At 40.3% G+C, this 21,264-nt stretch overlaps 1 protein-coding gene across 1 annotated transcript in view; it reads right to left on the bottom strand.

Moving 5' to 3' along the window:
* The window catches only part of LOC139692487 (uncharacterized), a 110,082-nt gene that overhangs the window by 2,396 nt on the left and 86,422 nt on the right, over positions 1-21,264 (bottom strand). The window contains exons 2-3 of the mRNA XM_071590705.1: positions 2,983-3,213; positions 330-526 (exon numbers count right to left, since the gene is read on the bottom strand). Of these exons, the coding sequence (XP_071446806.1) occupies positions 330-526; positions 2,983-3,213 (428 nt within the window). The remainder of the gene's footprint in view (positions 1-329; positions 527-2,982; positions 3,214-21,264) is intronic.

The following is a 21,264-nucleotide window of genomic DNA, read 5'->3' as shown; positions in this document are numbered from 1 at the left end:
AATAATATAAATAAAATCTATTTGAGCACAAAAAACTCATATACTATGCAGGATTTCAATCCATTCCTTCCTGGTGAGTCTGGGCATGTGTGTGTAACCAACTAAGCTGATCAGCCCAGCATTTCAGGATTGTTTCCCACAGGTATCAAAATAATCATGCCAAAGATGCTGCAAGTTTACATAGTTTTCATAACTTATTTCTGCAAGAAAACTGAATACATGCATTGTGTAATTTACTCTCCCATGAGGCTACTTCTTCAAGAATTGCACCTATTCTCATTACATGTTTAGACTGTCAAAGTGACCACCATAAAGTTAGACTGAGTGACCTTGAAGATAACTCCAGGCTGTTCCTTCTTGTTGACCCAAGAGCAGGAAACACTTGTGATCCACACTTGGAACAAATGTGGCTCGCATTTCTAGAGGTGGATTCACTGCCCAATGTGCTGAGATCATTCGGTAATCGTTCCAGGAAAGTTAGTAATTGCTGAAGTACAACTCTCTGCATCTTGTAACTCACTTCCATCTGAAAAACAGCACAAAAACTTTTAAGTGAAAAATCATGTTCAGAACAATAACAACTTTGAGTGTATTTGATAACTACAAATAATTTCATGAAAAAATTTCCCCTTAATGATGAATTAAAATATCCAATGAATAGTCAGCACACAATTTGGCCTGCTTTGTGTCAATAATGCTCACTGCCAAATTACTACTTGAATAAAGAATAAAATAAATCAGGCCTCCACAGCGTAACTGGCTAAATCACTCGGTCGGACATCAAGGGATCCAGGTTTGAATCCTGGTCAAGGCGAATGATTTTTACTCTCTGAAATTATTGCATTGTGATCCACATTTAGTGGATAACTCCGTTAAAAGTTACCATTGCAGCAGTTTCTCGGAATTTGTAAATATATCTAATTAAAAATAAGAAGTTAATTGTTAAACCAAGGCAGGAGACTAATCAGGTGAATGAAGTGTGATGGAGGATGCAGACTAAGGGTATGGAAAGTTTACGATGGAAGGGTGGCATCGAAGTGTAGTAAAGGAAGGTGAAAGCACGGCTCATTAGCATCAATGAACGTTATCAAAGATACATGAGGAAAATTATTAAATGAACTAGGAAAGATTCAAGAGAGATGGAATGAATATATAGAGGATCTATATGGCCAGCAAGCCTAGACATACCATTTATCAATGGTAGATGTGGATAGCATTGGTCCAGGCATACTAGATTGATTGCAAGATAGAAAGGACATTAAAGGAATTTAAATCAAATAAGGCCAAGGGAATGGATATTATTCCAGTGGAATTACTTAAAGGGTTTATGAAAATGAGCTAGAAAGAGTAGATAAGGTCTAATTTATAGCATTTATGAAGGAGGAATTAGGTTGGACAATTTCATCAGATCAGTGTTTGTTCTTATTCTAAAAAAGGGAAAGACAGCAATACGCAAGGCCTACAGAAAAATAAGTTAGATTTCACATGCAGCTTAAGTGGTTATTAGAATCATAGGAGAATACAGAGGAGCTCAAATGATTACTTAGGGGGCACCAGTTTGGGTTCAGAAAGGGGAGAGGCATGAGTGATGCCATAGCAGTAATGCAGTCACAAACCGAGAGGAACATTGAATACGATCAGGATACATTTATCTGTTTTTTAGATTTATAGATGAGAGTAAATTGGGTCAAATTAAAGTATATACAGTATATTGTATTACAAAGAGTAAGAATGGGCTAAGGGACTAGAGATAGGATATTGATCCATAACCTGTACATGTCTCAGACTACTCAGGTGGGAGTGGGGGATGGAGAGTCTGAATGGAGAGTGTTATGAATAGATTGTTCATTGTCACCTGTGTTGTTCTACATAAAAATGGAGGAAAAGATTAAAGAGGCATGGGAAGACCTGGAGATAGAAATGAAAGTCAGTAGGCAATTCATTACATCAGTTAGGTTAGTGGTTTATCAAACTTTAGTTAGTCAAGTAACTAAGCGGTTACACGCATCGCTGATTGCATTTAAAAATCAGGGTGATAGGTATGGGATGAAAATCAATGTACGGAGAACCAAAGCTATGAGGTTTCCGAGAAGGAGAAAGGCTTAAGGCCCAGAGTGTATGGTTTAAATATATATATTTCAACCATAAAGTTTCCTCTAAACTCTGTTAAATATTCTGAACCAAAAATTTCCGAGCCTTTGGAAAGTATCCCATCAATATCTCTCAGGGAAACACAAGCTGTGGAGCCAACCCCAGGAAAAGATTAAAACCATCTCCAAGTTTTCAAAAGATGCATTGAAAAATTGCAGCATGCTGTAAGGGATAGTAATCCATAAATTTGGTTTTTCATTCACAAATCTCCAACCAAATCAGAAAATTTCCAAGATGCCAAAATTATACTGAGAGATGAATAATAATTCTCAAAGGCAATCAGCAAGTCAAATAAAATTGCTAAGAAGACTGCATAACATGTTCAAATTAATGATAATTTTCTACACTTTTTAAATTAAACAAGGCACTGGTTTCAACGTTTTTACATCATTATCAATGGTACAACACAACATTATCATTTTTGGATTTTTTTGACAGTTTTCAACAAGTGAATTTTCAGGAGACAATGAAGAACGTTGGAATGGGGCCCCAGATCTCTTTTAGCTGGCCCTCGCCAACCAACCCAGAGGTCGTGGGTTCGATTCCCGCCTAGGTGGATTTTCTGCCATCTAGGGCTTGGTTGTATGTGATTGTCTTCAATGTAATGTCTGTAATGTAAGAGTTAGGTGGAAGAAGGGAATATGAGTCTCAACCTTGCCCAATTAAGTTCATAAATAAATAAATTAGTCTGGAGAATGGAAATGCTCAGCATTCATCCTGTTCAGGATCAGTCAAAGACATGACGCTTTTTCCACCCACAGAACCCATATACCCCAAGGTGCCAATTTACATTATACACTCGTGTGCCAAGCTATACAGTTGAACACTAACCTGGTTCAACTGCCAGTTGAGTGATTCAATTTGAACCTGCAGAAGAGTGGAGGATGTTGAGGATGCATTTGTTGAGGAGGGAACTCTGGTAGAATTAAGAATAGATGGCTCCGGTGAAAGGCTCTGAGGTGGTGATGCTGCTGGGAGAGGGCTCCATGATGCACTCCAAGATGCACTACTCCCCAGTGATGTTATCTCAGTTCCATAGTCTTCTTCTGTCATAAGATTTTTCTGCAAAAGAAAAAGTCAAGAGTTGAGTAAAACCAAGCCCTTAACAATATAAGTTTCAAAAATACAATATCTTATAATTGTTAGAAGTATATAAATACTCATTAGGGACCATCCAACACCAACCTTTAAACAGGTAAAATACCAACGATTGAACTTGGAAAATAACACAGAGGCAACAGTGTCCAAACTACTCTAAAAGTCAGGCATGAAGCATCTACCCAGTAAACTATAACAAATGAGAATGTGGAACAATAGGGTTCAATTTAAGTGGTGACTATTTCTCAGGCGAAGGAGTTCCTTGGAATTCATTCTTCCAGGATGGCAACTATCAGCAACATTCTTGATTAGCGCAATTGTTAAATTCATATACTCATGGGAAATGTTTTTCATTTTTAGGAAACTATAGCAGGGAGAGGGCTCCATGAAATTATAGCCCAACAAGGTTAGTAATAAAAAATCAACTTCAGCATTGCTAAAATATCTGGATAAACTAAACTGCGATTATATTTACCCGTATAAACAGTTGCTGTTTATGTGTAATATTGGCAGATTTTATTCAGTCAAAAATTAGAGATATTATTCATTGAAATTTACTTAGAAAGATATAAGGCTAAAATTATCGTAGACACAAATAAAAACGGCAAATTTAACTGAATATAACAATTTTGATAAATAAAAGAAACAATAGCATTTAGGGCAAGTAGAATGAGACATGAAATAATAGGCTCCATAATAAGCTTTGAACCTGGGCTTCTCGATAACTTGGGTTTGAATCTCGTTCATGGACCTGAGAGGAAAATCAGTGGAAGCGCCTTATTTAGCGATTATCATAAACATGAGAGCTTAAGGCTATACTCGTGATGTTCCAGGGAAACGAAGCCGCTTTATTTTTTAAAAAATCATCTTCCAACTCGCCGAGGGACGTAATAATATAAAACCCATTTTTCTTTGCTTCTCCCAGAACCGTCACGGAAGATTCTTTTGATAAGGGGTTCTCGTCAAGCTCATTATTCGTAAAGTATCGCACACCTTTGATTGAAGCGCGCCAATTTGAAAGGGGAGGGAGATTATTAGGCGGACGGGAGAAAATTGCCATCGCCTCCTATCTGTGAAAAGTGCTCTTTCGCGGGGGCGGGGCAATATGCATTGATGTAATGGGCGCGCGCTCCAAAGAGGCACCAATTATTACCTCCCGCCCCTTTCTCCACCACCGAACGTGACTGGCTCGCCAATGACGGAATGCAATGCTTCCACCAATGGGGACTCGAAGCAGTGCGCCCTGGTAAGGAAACAGCGTGCGCTTCTGCTTTCGCCGAGGTTACTAACGCTGCTGCTCCATGCTTAGAAATGAAGATTTTGAGTCGAGTTAAAAAGCTCACTGGAGCCAAGGAAGACGGAAATTAACTTTCCAATGCTAAGTCATGCCACATTTTCGTTCGACTTTTAAGTGAACGTTAAAAAGATTGAATGACTCATCCACTCGTTCTCCGAGTTTTTTTGTATCTGCGCGAAAATTACCTCTAAAAAATTTCAATTGTTGGCAATAGACCTATTATTATGTAATACTGAGAGTCTTTACTGGGGGATAAGGGGTGTGTACTCATTAGTACAAGCATGAAATTATTACCAACGCAATGGCATACGTTTAATTACAACCGGATATTTTAACAGAGGACGCCTACGATTAGATCCCGGGAAACTCTTTCGTTTGTTTTACATACGGGATAATCATGTTTTATCGCAAATGGAACAACACATAAAAATAAAGAGCAGGTAATTTCTCGAGTAAATGTAACATTTTAGCAGCAAAAGAATGTTAAAATGGTAACAGTGAATCCACATCCACAATCGGCATCTCAATCCTTCAAGATATCCGAAGCCAAATGGCACGAACCACCAAAGGGGTGTGGAACTACTCCTTTTGAGAGTCCCTAATTTGATATCAATTAATAGCTTTAAAGTTCAACGAGCTGCCACGTACTGCATTGCCTCGCGCGAAACCTTTGTCTTACTTCTCGAATGCAGAGCTTTCGTACCGATGCTGACAAAATCATTCCAGGTGCATTCGCCATCGCAAAAGTTTTCTTCAAGTTCATTGCTAATTTCGACACAAATTACATGGGATAGACCATTTATGACAGTTACATCTTCCGTCAATTTTCCCTAACCGTATGATTGACCTCCACAGTTTTTCCTCCCCAGGAACTCCCGTGAGAAAATATTTTCTCCCTCCGGAAGCAACACTCGTACTTATCCTTAATTAATTCTTCTTACCGTATACCCATCCCTCAATGATGACTAATTATAAAATCTGCTATACCCTAACTAAAATTACAGAGGCACCAGATTCCAATATGGCATCCAATTTTTGGCGGAACTTTAAGTCGATAGCCTTAATTCACGGCCGCCATTAGGAAGTAAATGAGCAATTGAGCACCAATCAAATGTATCATAGTTTAATATTTCTGCAAGGTACCAATGAGGAGATACTCCAAACATTAACTTACAATTAAATTTGCTGGCTTTAAATCTGATTAAATTAAATTTGTTACACTTTAGAAATCTAATTATGTTGGATTAACCGTATTCCCTTGATGTCTGTCAATTGTGCGAGCCACAAACGCGACCCCAAATTTACTCGTTTGGGTGTCCTCTCTAATTGCGCTCGAGCGGCTTAACCAGCTCAATGGCCATTAACGGAAAGGGGTGCATTAATTCTCTCGTTAACATCGAGTATATCGAATGCCCTTTTACGCACTATGTATTTCTGGTCTCCCTTGTGTTCACATCACGGATTATTCCCAGGCTAAATTTTTCAAAATTTACAATTTCTAAGCGTAAATTGTCATAGCAATTCAAATTCAACCAAAATCTAACTTTTAAACAACTATTTAATGTGCCCCAAATTCTTACAACGGCCTTCACATTCACGGTACTTGACTAATAAAAACTAAAATCAACCCCAACACTCGCCAATAACGTGAAAGATACGAGGGTCATCCGGAAAGTAGTACCCGTTCTTGCCGCATGAAGTGCTGACGACGCGAGTAGCCGCTGGACGAGGTCAGATAGCTTCAGTGGCTTGTCTGCCTTCTCTGAGCCAAGTTGCGTGACGCTAGCATTGCCTGTGTTGTTTCTGTGATTGTTTACAATGTTTAAAAAAATTGAGAACGCCGCCAGTTGTGAAGTGAGGGCAGTGATTAAATTCCTCAATGCAAGAAACGTTCGCCCATGTGATATTCATCGCCAATTAAAGGAGGTGTATGGAGACAATGTAATGGACGAGTCGTCTGTTCGGCGGTGGTGTCGCAACTTCAACATGGGGAGGGGGAACACACACGACGATGAGCGTTCGGAGAGACCGTCTGTCATTACAGACCAACTGGTGAGCTCAGTTGACGAATTCGTGAGGAACGATCGGCGCGTCACAATTGATGACATCTGTGAGCATTTTCCCAATGTTTCTCGAACAATTGTTCATGAAATTGTTAAACACCATCTGCATTATGCAAAAATTTGTGCAAGATGGGTCCCTCGCAAGCTTACAGATGAGCACAAAACCAAGCGTATGGCTGCAGCACTGACGTTTTTGGGACGTTATTCTGATGAAGGAGACTCTTTCTTTCTTGACTCTTTCTCGCATAATTACTGGTGACGAAACATGGGTTTGTTATGCATCACCTGAGAGTAAACGACAGTCAATGGAGTGGCATCATGCTCATTCACCAAACAAACCAAAAAAATTCAAGACAGTTCTGTCCACCAGGAAACTCATGGCAACCATTTTCTGGGATCGACGAGGTGTATTGCTTATTGATTTTATGGCCCGTGGAGACACTATTAATGCCAATGCGTATTGTGAAACATTAAAGAAATTACGGCGGGCAATACAAAATCGGCGGCGAGGTCTATTGTCTACTGGTGTCATTCTCGTTCATGACAATGCCAGGCCTCATGCAGCTGGGATAACACAAAAACTTTTGCAGCAATTCAAATGGGAAACTTTCGACCATCCACCGTATAGCCCGGACTTGGCCCCTTCAGATTTTCATCTCTTTACAAAGCTTAAAGACTTTTTGGCAGGAAAAAGATTTGACAGCGATGAAGAACTTAAAGAAGGAGTGACCCTGTATCTCAATGAGCTGGCGGCGAAGGACTATGCAGCAGGAATACAGAAACTTGTCACACGTTATGACAAATGCCTTAATTTGCTTGGAGATTATGTTGAGAAGTAGTTTAAAGTATCCTCTTTCAAATAAAATGTTTTATGTTTGTTAATATTTACTTTTGTGTCTTTATTTCACGAACGGGTACTACTTTCCGGATGACCCTCGTACTTAAAAGATTGAAAGTCGTTATTTGGGAAGCTGAAGTCATGCTTACCACAATCAGGCAGAAATATAAGACCGTGTACCTATTCTCCCGCAGTTAATTCTCCGGGCGGAGCTAAAATCCTTTCACCGCACTGTGGCATAATCATTGCGACAAAAGAGAAGACTCGACGCTCTCCCGCGATCCTCGGGAAAGATCAAGCTTCGATACATGCCTCCCCCTTGCTGGAGCAGGCACGGGCTGTTCGCTCAAATGCCAGCACTCGTTAGTCCGTACCTACCTCGTCGCTCCCTCTCCTTTCGCTTCACACTCCTGACAGATCTATCTCTCTCCCCCCCTCCGGGATTCCACGCTTGGTTCAACGAGATCCTCCCTTTCGCTTCACATGATTACGCCATAGTGTAGCGAAATTAGAGGTGCCACGTATATATAGGCGGTAAGTTGCAAAAACAATTCCAGCATGAATATCGACGATCACACTATTCATTGGGTTTGGAAAGGAATTCTGTGGAGACGGGCATGGGTGTGCTGAGGAGAAAGACCTATTTAAAGCTCAAAAGTAGGTAATCCGAGCTGTTAAATATACCACTGCAATTAATCTGAAATGTGAGGAAGCTTAACAGTTAAGTTTCTATCCTTAACACGACTGGAATAAAAATTCGTCGGGTTGATATGGATAATTTTAAAGAAACCACTTACCTACAGAGGATTGATAAATAGTGTCATCAAGACGACACACGACTTTAAAACAGGGCAGCATTGAAGAAACTGCACAATGCAGACAATTTGACTGATGATGTGAATATGCAAACGGAAATAATGATCTCTATAGTCAGCACTACCCGTTCCAGCATAAAATGGAGATGTAGTATAAGAGATAATGCAGAAGATAATTCGAACTATACAGTATAGAAACTGAATATTCGACTACATTATAGTTAGACAATATGGATAATTGACGTATACTATTGATAAACGATATGGCCTGTGTACATCTAATTTACGATTTGAACGGTATAATTAATGATATTTCGACACTTTTGATAGTGCAGTGAGTAGTGAGATTTTTCTGACATACATGCATAATATGTATGATATTTTCGATGTCGTAACTGAATATCACACATCCATTTTTTTAATGGGATTTTGCTACCAGGCATAACACTAAACCACCTGTCCTCTCCACCCTAACGCACCTTGACATTCCCAGTCATACACGCGTACGTTCTCAGCTAGATGCTTTGAAACCTGATTTCCACATTATTCTGTATTACTTACAAAACTCGAATGTTCAATCTTCTCTTTCTTTACGTTTCCCTAAGCCATATTACCTACTGTTTCTCCTTCTTGCTCTTCTCCAATACATGGATTAAAATATTACAGAATTATTGAATCTACTCCCGCGAGGTTAATTACTACTTCTGAGATACCATCAAAAACACATTTACATCGCCATCGTAGTTAACTGTAATAGGTTTGTAAACATGTGCGGCGCCCAAGGTTTTCGTTTTACATCCTCACCGCAATCCAATCGTTTTGCCGCAGGAAGCCTTCCTTTTAATCGCGGCACTCTTCCGCAATATCAACCCACTTCCGCTTTTCCGCTCGACAGATCCCATTCGATCCCCTCGGGTGGGGGATCGGTCCCATCCCGACATACGGGATCCATAAGCGTCCTGATCTACAGGTATCCGCGGGGCTTGGGGCACCCTCCCACTGTCTCAAGTGCACTCTTCACTGCTTCGCCCTCCCTCGTGGACTTTCGAAGGGCTTCTTCCTCCACCCCCCCATCCCCCTTTGTTTCTCCGCTTCCCTATGTTTCCCCATTTCCCCGGCGGCGTGAGAATTGGATCCAGTGCAGCCTCATTCACACCCACCACGGAAACTCTCCCCCACCTGAGGTTCTGCGATACAAATCGAGTATCGCAAAAAGTGTCGACTTATCGACATCGCGACGCCATCGCACTTCACCACACCAATCGTACGGCGCATTTACGTCGAGGATGTGCGGTTCGGCTACACCTACGGCGGACCTGACATCCTGAGTTTTAGACTTTTTAGATGTTGAGATTTAAGGGGCAGCCACGGGAGTTTTTGCGCCCCTGCTCGTGTACTCACGCATGACCATAGGTTAGTAAGCATTTCCACGAGAATAAAAAACGCTGTAAAAAGCTGATTTCTCGTTTGGCAACGAAAGAAGAACCAATTCACGACACATGAAAGGAAGTTAAACAATCTTTTTTACACTTTTTCTCGAAGAAATGACTTCACGTACAAACGTAAACAATTTGAACTAGAACGCCGATTCCATCGGGCTGTGGGTGGAAAGACAGCATCCAAACATTCAGGTTAGCCGCGATATACGAGTTATCTGGTCTAAAAATACTCAGAAATTTCCTGTAGATGCCGAAGCTTGGGCTTGGCTATCACCAATAACCCTGACGAAAGGCTAACAGCTTCTAATATGAGTGCAGGAGGAGACCACACGGCTGGCAGTCGAACAACAGTTATTTCATTACATTGCACTTTAAATTTCGTCGCAACTTGCAAGCCACCGCTAGGGTGTGTGGCAGGGGTGATTACACACCAGACTAAGTTAGACACAAAATACTCCCCCCTCCGGGATGAGTATTTTGTGTCTAACTTAGTCTGGTGTGGACCTTTAGTCCAACGCGGTCGGACAACGTTATTCTGATCCCTTATCAAAAGAGGGAAAAATTTAATCATTAATCTATATTTTCTACGCCATATTTCTCTAATTTTATTTACATTATCTCTCCTACCGTAGTAAGATGGGGCTAATAATACATTTTCAACATCATCGCTAATATGGTTTCCTCACAACCGGCGCGCGATGAGCACGACAGTAATATGATGTGGAAGGTAATACAGTGAAAACGATATTATTATCCCGAGTATAATAAGCTCAACAACTTCTCTAAAATGACATTTTACTGGTTTGAAAACATGTGCCAACCAAGAGGTCACAGGTTCGATTTCACCTAGGACTTGGATGTTTGTAACTGTCTTGGATGTTATAACATAGTTATAACTCCGATGTAAAGGCTCAAATTCTGTTTCCGGATTAGTGATATATAAATGAATGTGCCAGTGCACCTTCTCGAGCAAAATATTTAAGACAAACTAGTCCCCCAAGAAGGTCTTCTGGGGCAAGGAACTACTCGAGACAATACAATCAAATGTGTAAATAAATGTAGGATCGACCATTGAAGACCACTTAATACACGCGGTAGGTTTAGCCACCCTTTCAGCAGAAATTCGTGGAATGGACTCAACGAACATCTCCGCTTTGTGTGGAATGAATCACCCGAAAAAAGGATTTTAATCAGCTAGAGGTCAATTCACATAGTATCCGTTAAGTGGTATAGCGGTTGTGGGGATTATACCTCGGAAAAGTACAGCAATGAAAAATATGACTTCCTGCAGTAAAACGAAAGGAAGACGGCGAAGATGGCAAACGAAAGCCATGAGCGCAGAATTGTGGCACGTGTGCATTTACGAGGATTGCTATTTATATTTTTAGTCAAATAATAAAAAGACGAGATTTATTGTTGAGAATGGCTTTATTATTTTTCGAAGTATTCTCCATGATAATCTATACACTTTTGCATGCGCTCGAACCAATTTTCGTAACACTTTTTCCACTCCAATTGTGGTACCTCCAAAACATGGTTTTTGATCGCATCAACAGCTTCTTCAGGCGCCGAAAAACGTTGGCCACGCAATTTTTTCTTGATAAACAGGGAAAAAAGAAGTCATTTGGTGCTAAATCAGGGCTGTACGGAGGATGACCCATCAATTCGACGTTTTGGCCAGTCATATAGGTAGTTGTTGCAGCCGATCTGTGAGAGCTTGCATTGTCATGATGAAGAATGATCCTTCGTTGTTGCTTCTTTTTCCGTATTTCACCAAGCACTTCTGGCAAACAAATACCCGCGTACCATTCAGAATTCACGGTTCTACGTTGCTCTAACGGTACGGTTGCCACATGTCCAATTATTCCGAAGATACAGGCGATCATTTGCTTCGATGTGCTTCGTGCACGAATCACTTTTGTCGGATTTGGCTCGTCTTGGAAGACCCATACAGTAGATTGCTGTTTTGTTTCGGCCTCATATGGATGAATCCAAGATTCGTCACTTGTGAAGATGTCCCCGAGCTAAGTCCCGAGTTATACATAACATTCGCGTTCATCAACATATCAAACCAAGGATTGGATAGTGGCAGCTCTCCAAGCTATCTTGCAATCTATCAATTCTCCATTATTTCATGGCTCCTTGCATCGTAATTTCACCATGCCCTTCCTCTGTATTTCTTCCCTTTCATGGTTCGTGATATTTACATTACAAGAATTACAATAACAAGGCATTCAATAGAGACAATACAGCACAAAATGCATTTTTGAAATAACTTGCAATGATTAATATTTTACGCAGAATCAGCAGTAAATACGCAAATTATAGAGCTTCATATCAAGTTGCGACTAGGCTTGGTGGGTATCCTAAAAATATCCGCCTCACCTGCAATTAGTTCCAAGAACAAATAAATCAGTCCTAAGTAGATTACTGCTACGCCAACTCCGGATGTGAAATTTTCACTTGGCGGTGATATAAATATTCATATCCCAAGTTATTTTTTCAATTTGAATTTCCGTGCATTAGCATACAAATACGCATGCAAGTAGAGAGGGGATATCAATTTCACGCCATTTACGTTTAGTCGGGCACTCTTCCCATGGTGTTCCCAACACCCATAACTTGATGGATGACATGAGTCCCTTTCACTCGTGGCAAGCGGCTTGAAGTCCGGTCCGGTGGGCCAGCCACAGACGAAATTCCTCTGGTTTTGCGTGCCAACTCACCCGACACCAATCGAGCCTCGAATTTCCAGTCTCTCTCGCCCTTTCGACGTGTCTCGAAGAGGAATCAAACAAGGCGTGCCCGGGTACGAGAGAGAAGAAATGAGCTGGTCAGAAATTTAACGAGATATTCGTATGAACCTTTCACCGTTTGTTTTTTTCCTTCTAGAGAGACGGCGCCCGTGGCATACTGCCGATAGGGTAAATCGCGATTGGAGATGGAGTCATTCGACGGCGGAATTTGCTCGATCTCTCTTCAATTGCCTGTTTCGAAGCTATTTTGGTGATTCACGGGACCCACCCTTGGGACTGCATCTATAAAAGTTAATATGCTGAATAATTGCCTTAAAGCTTACACATGAAACAGTAGGTACTTCGCAATACTTTTTGTTATTTATTCCTGAGGGAATCGATAGGAACGTATTGATACAACTTATTTGCAAGCAGTATTTCAACGAGCACTATAATTTATCCTAATAACGCACATTGAAAACAGCGCAAAATAGTTTAAAGAGTGGCCAATATTTCCATTCATTAACTAAGTGGCATACTTGTTTCGCGAGCTTATCTGTAAAGTATACCTCGTCAAACCAATCCCAGGTTTGACGGCCATTGACGACAACAGAAAAGAGATGCATAGATGCATCATTACCAACAACGGCAGGACAATAACACCGTTTTAAGGATTTTCCCTTTCATGGGAAAAGTAATACTCTTCGGAAATTTTTCCTGTTTAAGGAACTTTTTATCTCTAGAACACTTGGCCATCCTTTAACGTAGCGGCAACGAAGAAAAAACTGCTAATGAAACAAATTACAGGTTAAGCCCACTTGGGACGAACGTTGAAGTAATTTAAATTTATCGATATTATAATATTCAACTTTGATACATACATACATACACATATATATATATATATATATATATATATATATATATATATATATATATATATACATAAAATATCTTCGAAATGGAACGCTCATCGGCGACACACAAATATATAAAAACACAGATGTAGATTTTTAGAATATAGAGACACAAAGAAAGGACACTCACAATTTGTTATTTTACGTTTCGACAGCACGGCTGTCGTCTTCAGATTCTGAAGACGACAGCCGTGCTGTCGAAACGTAAAATAACAAATTGTGAGTGTCCTTTCTTTGTGTCTCTATATTCTAAAAATCTACATCTGTGTTTTTATATATTTGTATATATATATATATATATATATATATATATATATATATATATATATATATATATATATATATATATATATTGATGATTACGTCGAAGTAACACGGAAGAGTTGAATAACAAACAAACAGCGACAAACAACATAAGAACACATAAAAAGATCACTCACACGTTATTTCTTGATCATTTCGACGGAATTCAGCTCCGTTTTCATCGGAAGAAATAGAAGTGACTAGGCTCGATTCCCGGGCAAGGCACTCTGGGCACCTTCAGCTCCACCCATGTGATTTTTCATCACATGGGTGGAGCTGGTTCAACATGCTATGTGATTTTTCGGGTACCAGGTCTTCCTGGAAAATGATAACCGGCACAGGGAGAGGAACTAGCCCCCCTACCCTGATGTGTGAATTTCACACGCCGTCGGGCTTAATACTGGGTGAACTCTACCACCACCTACCAAACCGACCTTCGGGTTGATTACTGTGTTTATGGTTATATATCTCAGCGTCTCTTCGTGACACGATTTCGTAAATGCAAATAACCAATAGAATAGTTATTTCTTAGGAGGTCTAGAGTAACTATTTTTATATTGCAAAATCGATCACTAGCATTCAAAAAATTCTATTTGTTGCCTCGCAGAATGCATAATTCATTTTTAGTTCATGGTTCGAGGTAAAAGGCGATACGTGCAACTTCCTTCCATGGCTCCGATTATTTGAACACTGGTACTTTTCCCTTGACGTTTTCCTTTAAAGACGGACCTTACCGATGCCTCTTTGCGAAAAAACGCCGTTTTTCGTGACTTCCGACCTTTAAACGTCATCTCGCCCGTCCCAGGTTCTGTGGATTTTTCACGATGACCTGCGAAGCCGCCCCCACCTTCGGAGTCCAATGAATAAAAAGACCGCGTCAAATATTGCCCCATCCCTCCCGCAATGGCACGTATTCTTCACCGCGAAGCGATGTGGTCTAATTACTCCGCTGCCCAACTCCACTCTCCCTCCTTTTCCCTCACACCCGTCGCTCCACGGCCGGTAAGCCATCCCCCCTCTTCCTTCACCAGCCCCACCGTCCCTCTTGTGAAGGGTTTTCGCCGTCCCTGTGCGTGGTTTCGGATTCCTCGACGTTGGAGTCGGATGGGCGACCCGGCGAGGAAATGGGAGGGGTGGTAGGAAGGAAAAAGAGGGGGGGATTAGCCGAGGAAGATATCTGGAACGGCTTTTGAATCATTTCCCCCCGCCATCAAAATTTAGGCGAACATAATTAGAGCAAAAATTTCCGCGAATGCGTAGAAATTCGAACTTTTTTGGGTTGGTGGATCCCTTCCTTCGGTAGGTAGTACCGTTAGAAAACATATGTGGCGATATTGGAATCGTGCGTTGTCACTTCGATATTCCGGTATAACCTGCGTCGCCAAAGGTCCATCGATCAAATTCGCCCGCGAGACATGCATACGGGTAAATATGCATAAACTGAACACCGCGACCCCACGAAATCCTTTTCATTGAACGTTAAATCTGTGGTGGTGTTCCGTGTAGCAGCGGTACTTATTTCAGTCAACGGATAATTTCATGAAGTGTGCCATAAATGAATTACCTCAGCGAAAAACATGTTACGCAGGATGAGGCATTGAACTATATGAACCCTACGAACTTATGACAGTCCCCCTTCCGTCTTTTGTTAAACCTACCTTGCTCTGACGAACTTCGCTTTAGTGAACTGTTTTCCAGGGCATCTCAAAGCAGTATAATGTTCTTCAATTCCACGTTTACATTACTCGATCGTGATACGATATTTCGCTAAAAACAGCCTCGAATATCTCTAACGGATAATGAACTGTCTACGACCTCCTCCGGACTCTCTTTAACAATGAGTTACGAAGATACACGACCGTTTACGATGCATAATAAGAAATGCCCGAGGGAATAGCCGCTGCTAAAAAATTCAGGCAGATCGCAAACCGGTAACTTGACTCGAAAACGAACATGTGGAGCGGCTGCCTCCTTGAAATGCAGTCCCTTGCATAACCTTAATTCATGGACAAATTATCCTCACGGGTAGAGAAGGGCAACTGAATGTAAATGATCGATACCAAGGTATCGATGCACACGAATAGCATCGATTTTATGGTATGGTATATTGATATAATTCAGTATCGATGCTATTTCCATTAGAAATACGCAGGAAATATTTTTTCATAACTTTTGTCTACACTTGCACTGCTTCATTTATATCTGCCAAGAAGAGTATATTTTAATAATAATATTTTGTACCAACCTATTTGGTTACCATTTACGCATATCTTATTGCATAAACATGTTTAATATTAGCACAACACATTATGCCACAATGAGGTGATTTGCAAGCTTATACATGCACATTTAAAAATATTTAATAGTTACATACCAAATGAAATATCGAAACATAATTATCGAAGGGGACTTGTGTCATCCACCGCTATTTCAGCATGGAAAATGTTTTCTACTACCAGCTATAACAGGTTCTATCTAGCAGACATTTCACAATCCGATTTGGTGCATGGAATTTCGCACACCACCCTGTACATTAGTTCTTTCATCTTCTCTCCGGGTCGGGTGGCCGGAAATGTTTTTCGGCCTCGAATTAAGGACTCCAATGATTTATTAAGTATGACTCCGCTGTTATTTATCACAAATCGTTCCTCATTCGATAGAAAATAAATCATAGATGATTATCAATTGAAATATCATATGGTAGGTAAATGCTAACAATAATTAGCATAAAATATTCTTGTTAAGAGAATGCAGATGTAATTTATGTAGCGTAATGATGTGTTTTGAAAAGGCTTCAGTAGAAAATAAAATATTTTTTCCATTCAGAAATGGAATCTAGTAACTGAACCCGGATAAAAATGCAACCTCCACGAGTATTAAAATGTAAGCACATTGTGCCTTGCAAGCTATCACAGGGATGTGTGGAGGATGACGACCTGCCATGGACACTGTCACTGCCAGGTCCAAGCACTCACACCTCCCTCGCAAAATACACAACCACAACAAAATTGAACGCAAGCATCCAAATATTTTATTTGAAAAACATAATTCCATGATTTATTCAAGCGCTCCCATGACTGCTGGAGTATGATGTATAAAGGCATGTGTACACGTGCAACGTACGTCCGTGCATACGAGCAAGTATATTCATACATTCATGGTTTGTATTAAAAGCAATGGCAAAATAGATTCATTTCAGATATTGCTACAAAGCCTCATAATTCTTCAAAGAACATCCCTTGAGCATCGACACACTTTTGCCAGCGGCTTTTTAACGCCTCGAAGGCTCCCTGATAGGCGGATTCCGGAAGGTCCATAAAGGTACACGTTGCACTTGGAGTACCATGGTGGTACCCTTTGAGGGAGGATTTCACTATTGGGAATAGGAAATAGTCTGCTGGTGCCAAGTCGAGACTGTAAGGGTGTTGGGGAGTCGTTGGGATGTCTTTGCAGAAGATCTTCGCAAGCAGACACTCAACGCTGTTCTTGGTCGTCCGTCAAGACCTCCGGGACGAGTTTAGCTCAGATCTTCCGCATCGCCAAATGTTCAGTGATGATGGTTTGCACTGTCATCTAATCAATTTTAATAAGAAATGCGATGATGCACACAATTACCCGTCAGTCTGAATTCAGCACTTTATGCACACGTCAGGAAAGAATTGTCACCGATACTTTTTACACAAACGTTGTACGTATTAACTCATAATTGCGCATGCACAGCTAGTGATCAAACATTCGTTCACGCGATGGGATCTGGGATAACATACATAAGAAATGCAGAAAAAAAATTCTTCGCGACCTCGATAACAATTACTCTGGTCCCTTGTCATACGCGGGAAAAATGATAATTTAAACCAGTGGGTTCTACTGTTTATCTCCCTCATCTTACTTCCGTAATCTCTCCTACCAAGATACAACCGGGTCAGCTACAGATTTTAACATAATTACAAGAGAATTGCGTCTAATTTATGAAAGAGATTTAATCATTAATAATTTAACCTACGGGTCCGTAAGTTATTCTCAACCTAGTTCTTGTGATCTAGTTAAGCTACTATATAAAAATACGCATACTAGTTAAGCTACTATATAAAAATATTTTTATAAATCTAGGTCCTCTTTTCTGCACCCGAAAACTAAGAAGACTTCCTGCTAATGTGGTTTCTCTCATTGCATTCTAACAAAAATAAGGTGCCCTTGTCGTGATTCCTCCCGAGGATTGGTCTCACGAAACTGATGAACCATTGCATTCCGCGAGGTGCACTGGGTTGAATTAGATGCCACGGTGGTGATAGAACCCAATAAAACGAAATATTTTATTGCCTGAATCAAATTAAAAAAATAACGGAATACTTTCAAGAACCATGGGAATTTCGACGTAGTATGTACGCTGTGCATTTTAAATTACAACGGTAAAACCATTGATTATATCAGGGTTTCGACCGAGAGCCATTCAAATGGTTATATCACGGGTTTGATTCCAAAACCACAGTCACCAACCAGAACGATGGTGTGATAAGTGAGGGTGGAGCTAGCGGGGACGTCCACACATTTAGGGTAGATGGAGCAGTTTCCCGTGGCGCATGCGGTTCCCTTGGTAAACGACAAATAACACAGCTAGGGTTACTGCGTGTGTCCAAAGATGACACCCGGATTTCGAGCCTGTGCCCTTCGTTCGGTGGTCAAACTCTCTCTCCAATCAGACACCCCACCTCCGAACGACTCGCCAATTGTGTTACTTGTACTATATCAACAAGGTCCTTGAAAACGGAAAGAAACATCCCAAACAATTCTACCATCTTTTGAAGATACGCTGAAAAAATCCACCTCAGTTATTTATGGTTTATTGGAAGATGACATGGGTATGGTCAGCCGGAAAATGTTTCCCGCTTTGTGCTCAAGTCCTTCCACCCACGACCGCTCTCTTGTCTCCCTTCTTCTTTAAATCTTTTTCGGCTAGCCCAATATTATCAAAAGTACCCCAAAAAATTACTCTACTAGCGCAATAGGCTGTATCGCGGTTGCAGGTACGTTTTGTCACGAACCGGATTATATCCTCAATTTTGTCTAATTTGGAAATAATCTTATAGGAAATGTACGCACGCATACCGCTGGCTACACGAACGTAGTTTCGAACAGCATCCACTCTAAACCAATAACCTGCTCCAACGGACCCACAATTTGCAGGCCCACACATTTATTTATTAAAAATACCAAATCCTGCCAGAAACTGTTTTAGAATCAGTACAAAATCTTCTGCACGCTCAAAGAAATCCGTTCTTGGACTGACTTGGCCGTTATACGTGGAAATTGGATATGCTTGGCTGAAATAAGTCTCCGTTCATTTCCGTAAAAAAATTATTTGCACCGCAAAACCTGATTTCAACGAAACATCATTATCATACGTGTGTGCCCGTGACACTTAATATTCGTGGACGAGACTTGATCTAATATTGATATCTGATATTTTTCCATGAACCGAATCCATAGCAAAACACATAGTAACTCCGACCCCTAACGGACTCCATGAATTCGTTAGACACTCTTTTACACGGCCCACTCTTCTCGGACAATGATTCTTGGTATATTACACACAAGAATTCCCACTAACACTTCCCTCGACCATAAGACACTTGACTTTACCCGTAGAACTTCTATCACTACCTGTAAAGGAAAACCACGCTACACATTTTTATCTGTCGAAATCCTTAAGAATTCTGGGACTGTGCTGCTCCCGGATAAAAACATTCAGTAACGTTAAACCTTGCATGAAATACATCTTACAGATTCAGAATTGACAGAGAAATTTTTCATGATGAATAAAAACTTATAAATTAATTTTCCAGTTGGCTGATCATTTTTTCAAGTCTTTGCGCATTATTATCTCATACTCTTACGACACGCATTATTTGTTTTTCTGCAATTTCGAATCAACTTTAAAAAGCCCTCAGTATATCCCTGAACTATGTGCCTAATTAAGTGCATTAGTTATTATTAGGTGGAATTTATACAGCCTCTAGAAATTAGGGGCGCGTTTAGTACGGCTACAGTGTTCCTCCGGTGTCATACGCATACTAAGAACGACGGTCAAACTGATATGAACGGGAAGCAGTACATATTTTTTTCAAAATACAGCGTCCAATCACAATCGAATGACACCTTAGCGCTGCGAGAACGATTGCACGAAAAGCGAAAAATTAAAATTTGCATCACTTCAAGAATCGCGCTCTTAGAAATGCGATTGCGGAAGTTCCTATTGTTAGAGACATTTTTACGGCTGAGGTTGGGTTTTCAAACGAAATTTTTCACACGGATCCTTGCGATGAAATAATGATAAATGTAACACATATCGTACAATGGGAAGCACCGGGAAATGGAATGCAGCCGAAATATCTGATTCCCCATCTTTTCCTTCCTCGTCCTCCACAAGCCCTTCACACCATGAAATCGAGGATAACTTGAAATAATGTGGGAGAGAGCATTTTTTCCCTCCCTCCTTTCCACATCTAAAAAAAGCAAGGTTTTAATAACTTCACCATTAAAACAATGATACTGTAACGCCTACTCACGAAACAGTATTGCCACAGGTTCATCAGTTATTACAAAATTAGAACGGAACTCCAGGATTGAAGCCAAAATGAGAATTAATTAGAAAAAAATATTGCTTCAAGTGTTTACTGTTATGCTAAGTAAGAGATGGAATTGAAGTAAAACCGAGAATAAATTAATAAATTCCGCATTATGCCTTTCATTTAGATCAGAGGACTTGGAAAGGAAAGCTGCTTTTCCAACTTTTTTAATGGCAGACAAAGATAAATGTATAGTCAACAATTATGAATGCATTCACTTCTGATATGTGTGAATCATTATGTAACTTATTGTCGCTGTAATCACGCGTGATGCAGCGAGAGAGGCAGGAGTGAAAACATCACTCTGAAAACCCTTTGTTCAGGAAGATTCCTTCTGCAATGTTCGAGAAACGTTAAGCGACAAAATTCATTTTATCTGTACAATAAAAAGGCGAATGCCTCGACACCAATAAGACGCGATGAAACCAATGAGTGACAGATTTGTTTTAGATTGTTTTCACTACTCGAAGAACTACTTGACTACAACATGTAACACCCAATCCTGACATAGCCGCCAATTTTTTGATTACGTGTGAAATTGTTTACGTCAATCTCATCCACAGTCAGGAACCTATACACGTAAAAAACTTTTTGATTAATTACGGACACCCCACCCAGAAAAATGTAATCAGCAGATAATTTTGTACAGTGCAGTCTTTCCCATATATAACTTAAGGGTTAACATCCATTCCTATTTCCTAACAATAAAGTCATCCGATGTAAAACGTTTGTGTGGAGATCAAATTATCTTTAACCGAAAATGCCAATATATATGGCATGCTCTCCTGATACCAACCCACGATGGTATAAAAGAATACCGTAAACGGGAAAAAGATATTCCGATGTTGTAATAACAATTTTAAAACGGATGAGTAAACTGTAGTTCCAAACTCGCCAATGAACTGAAAAAAACCAGGGCAGGCAATCATTAAAGCAAAAAATGGCGCGAATATCCTGTAATTACACGGCAACCACCTGATTC

Source organism: Hetaerina americana, unplaced genomic scaffold (genome assembly GCF_022747635.1).
Source record: "Hetaerina americana unplaced genomic scaffold, ioHetAmer1.1.p SCAF_4, whole genome shotgun sequence".
Classification (NCBI taxonomy): Eukaryota; Metazoa; Arthropoda; class Insecta; order Odonata; family Calopterygidae; genus Hetaerina; species Hetaerina americana.
Note: the sequence above shows the minus strand (reverse complement) of the source record. Positions and strands in the feature narration are given on the sequence as shown.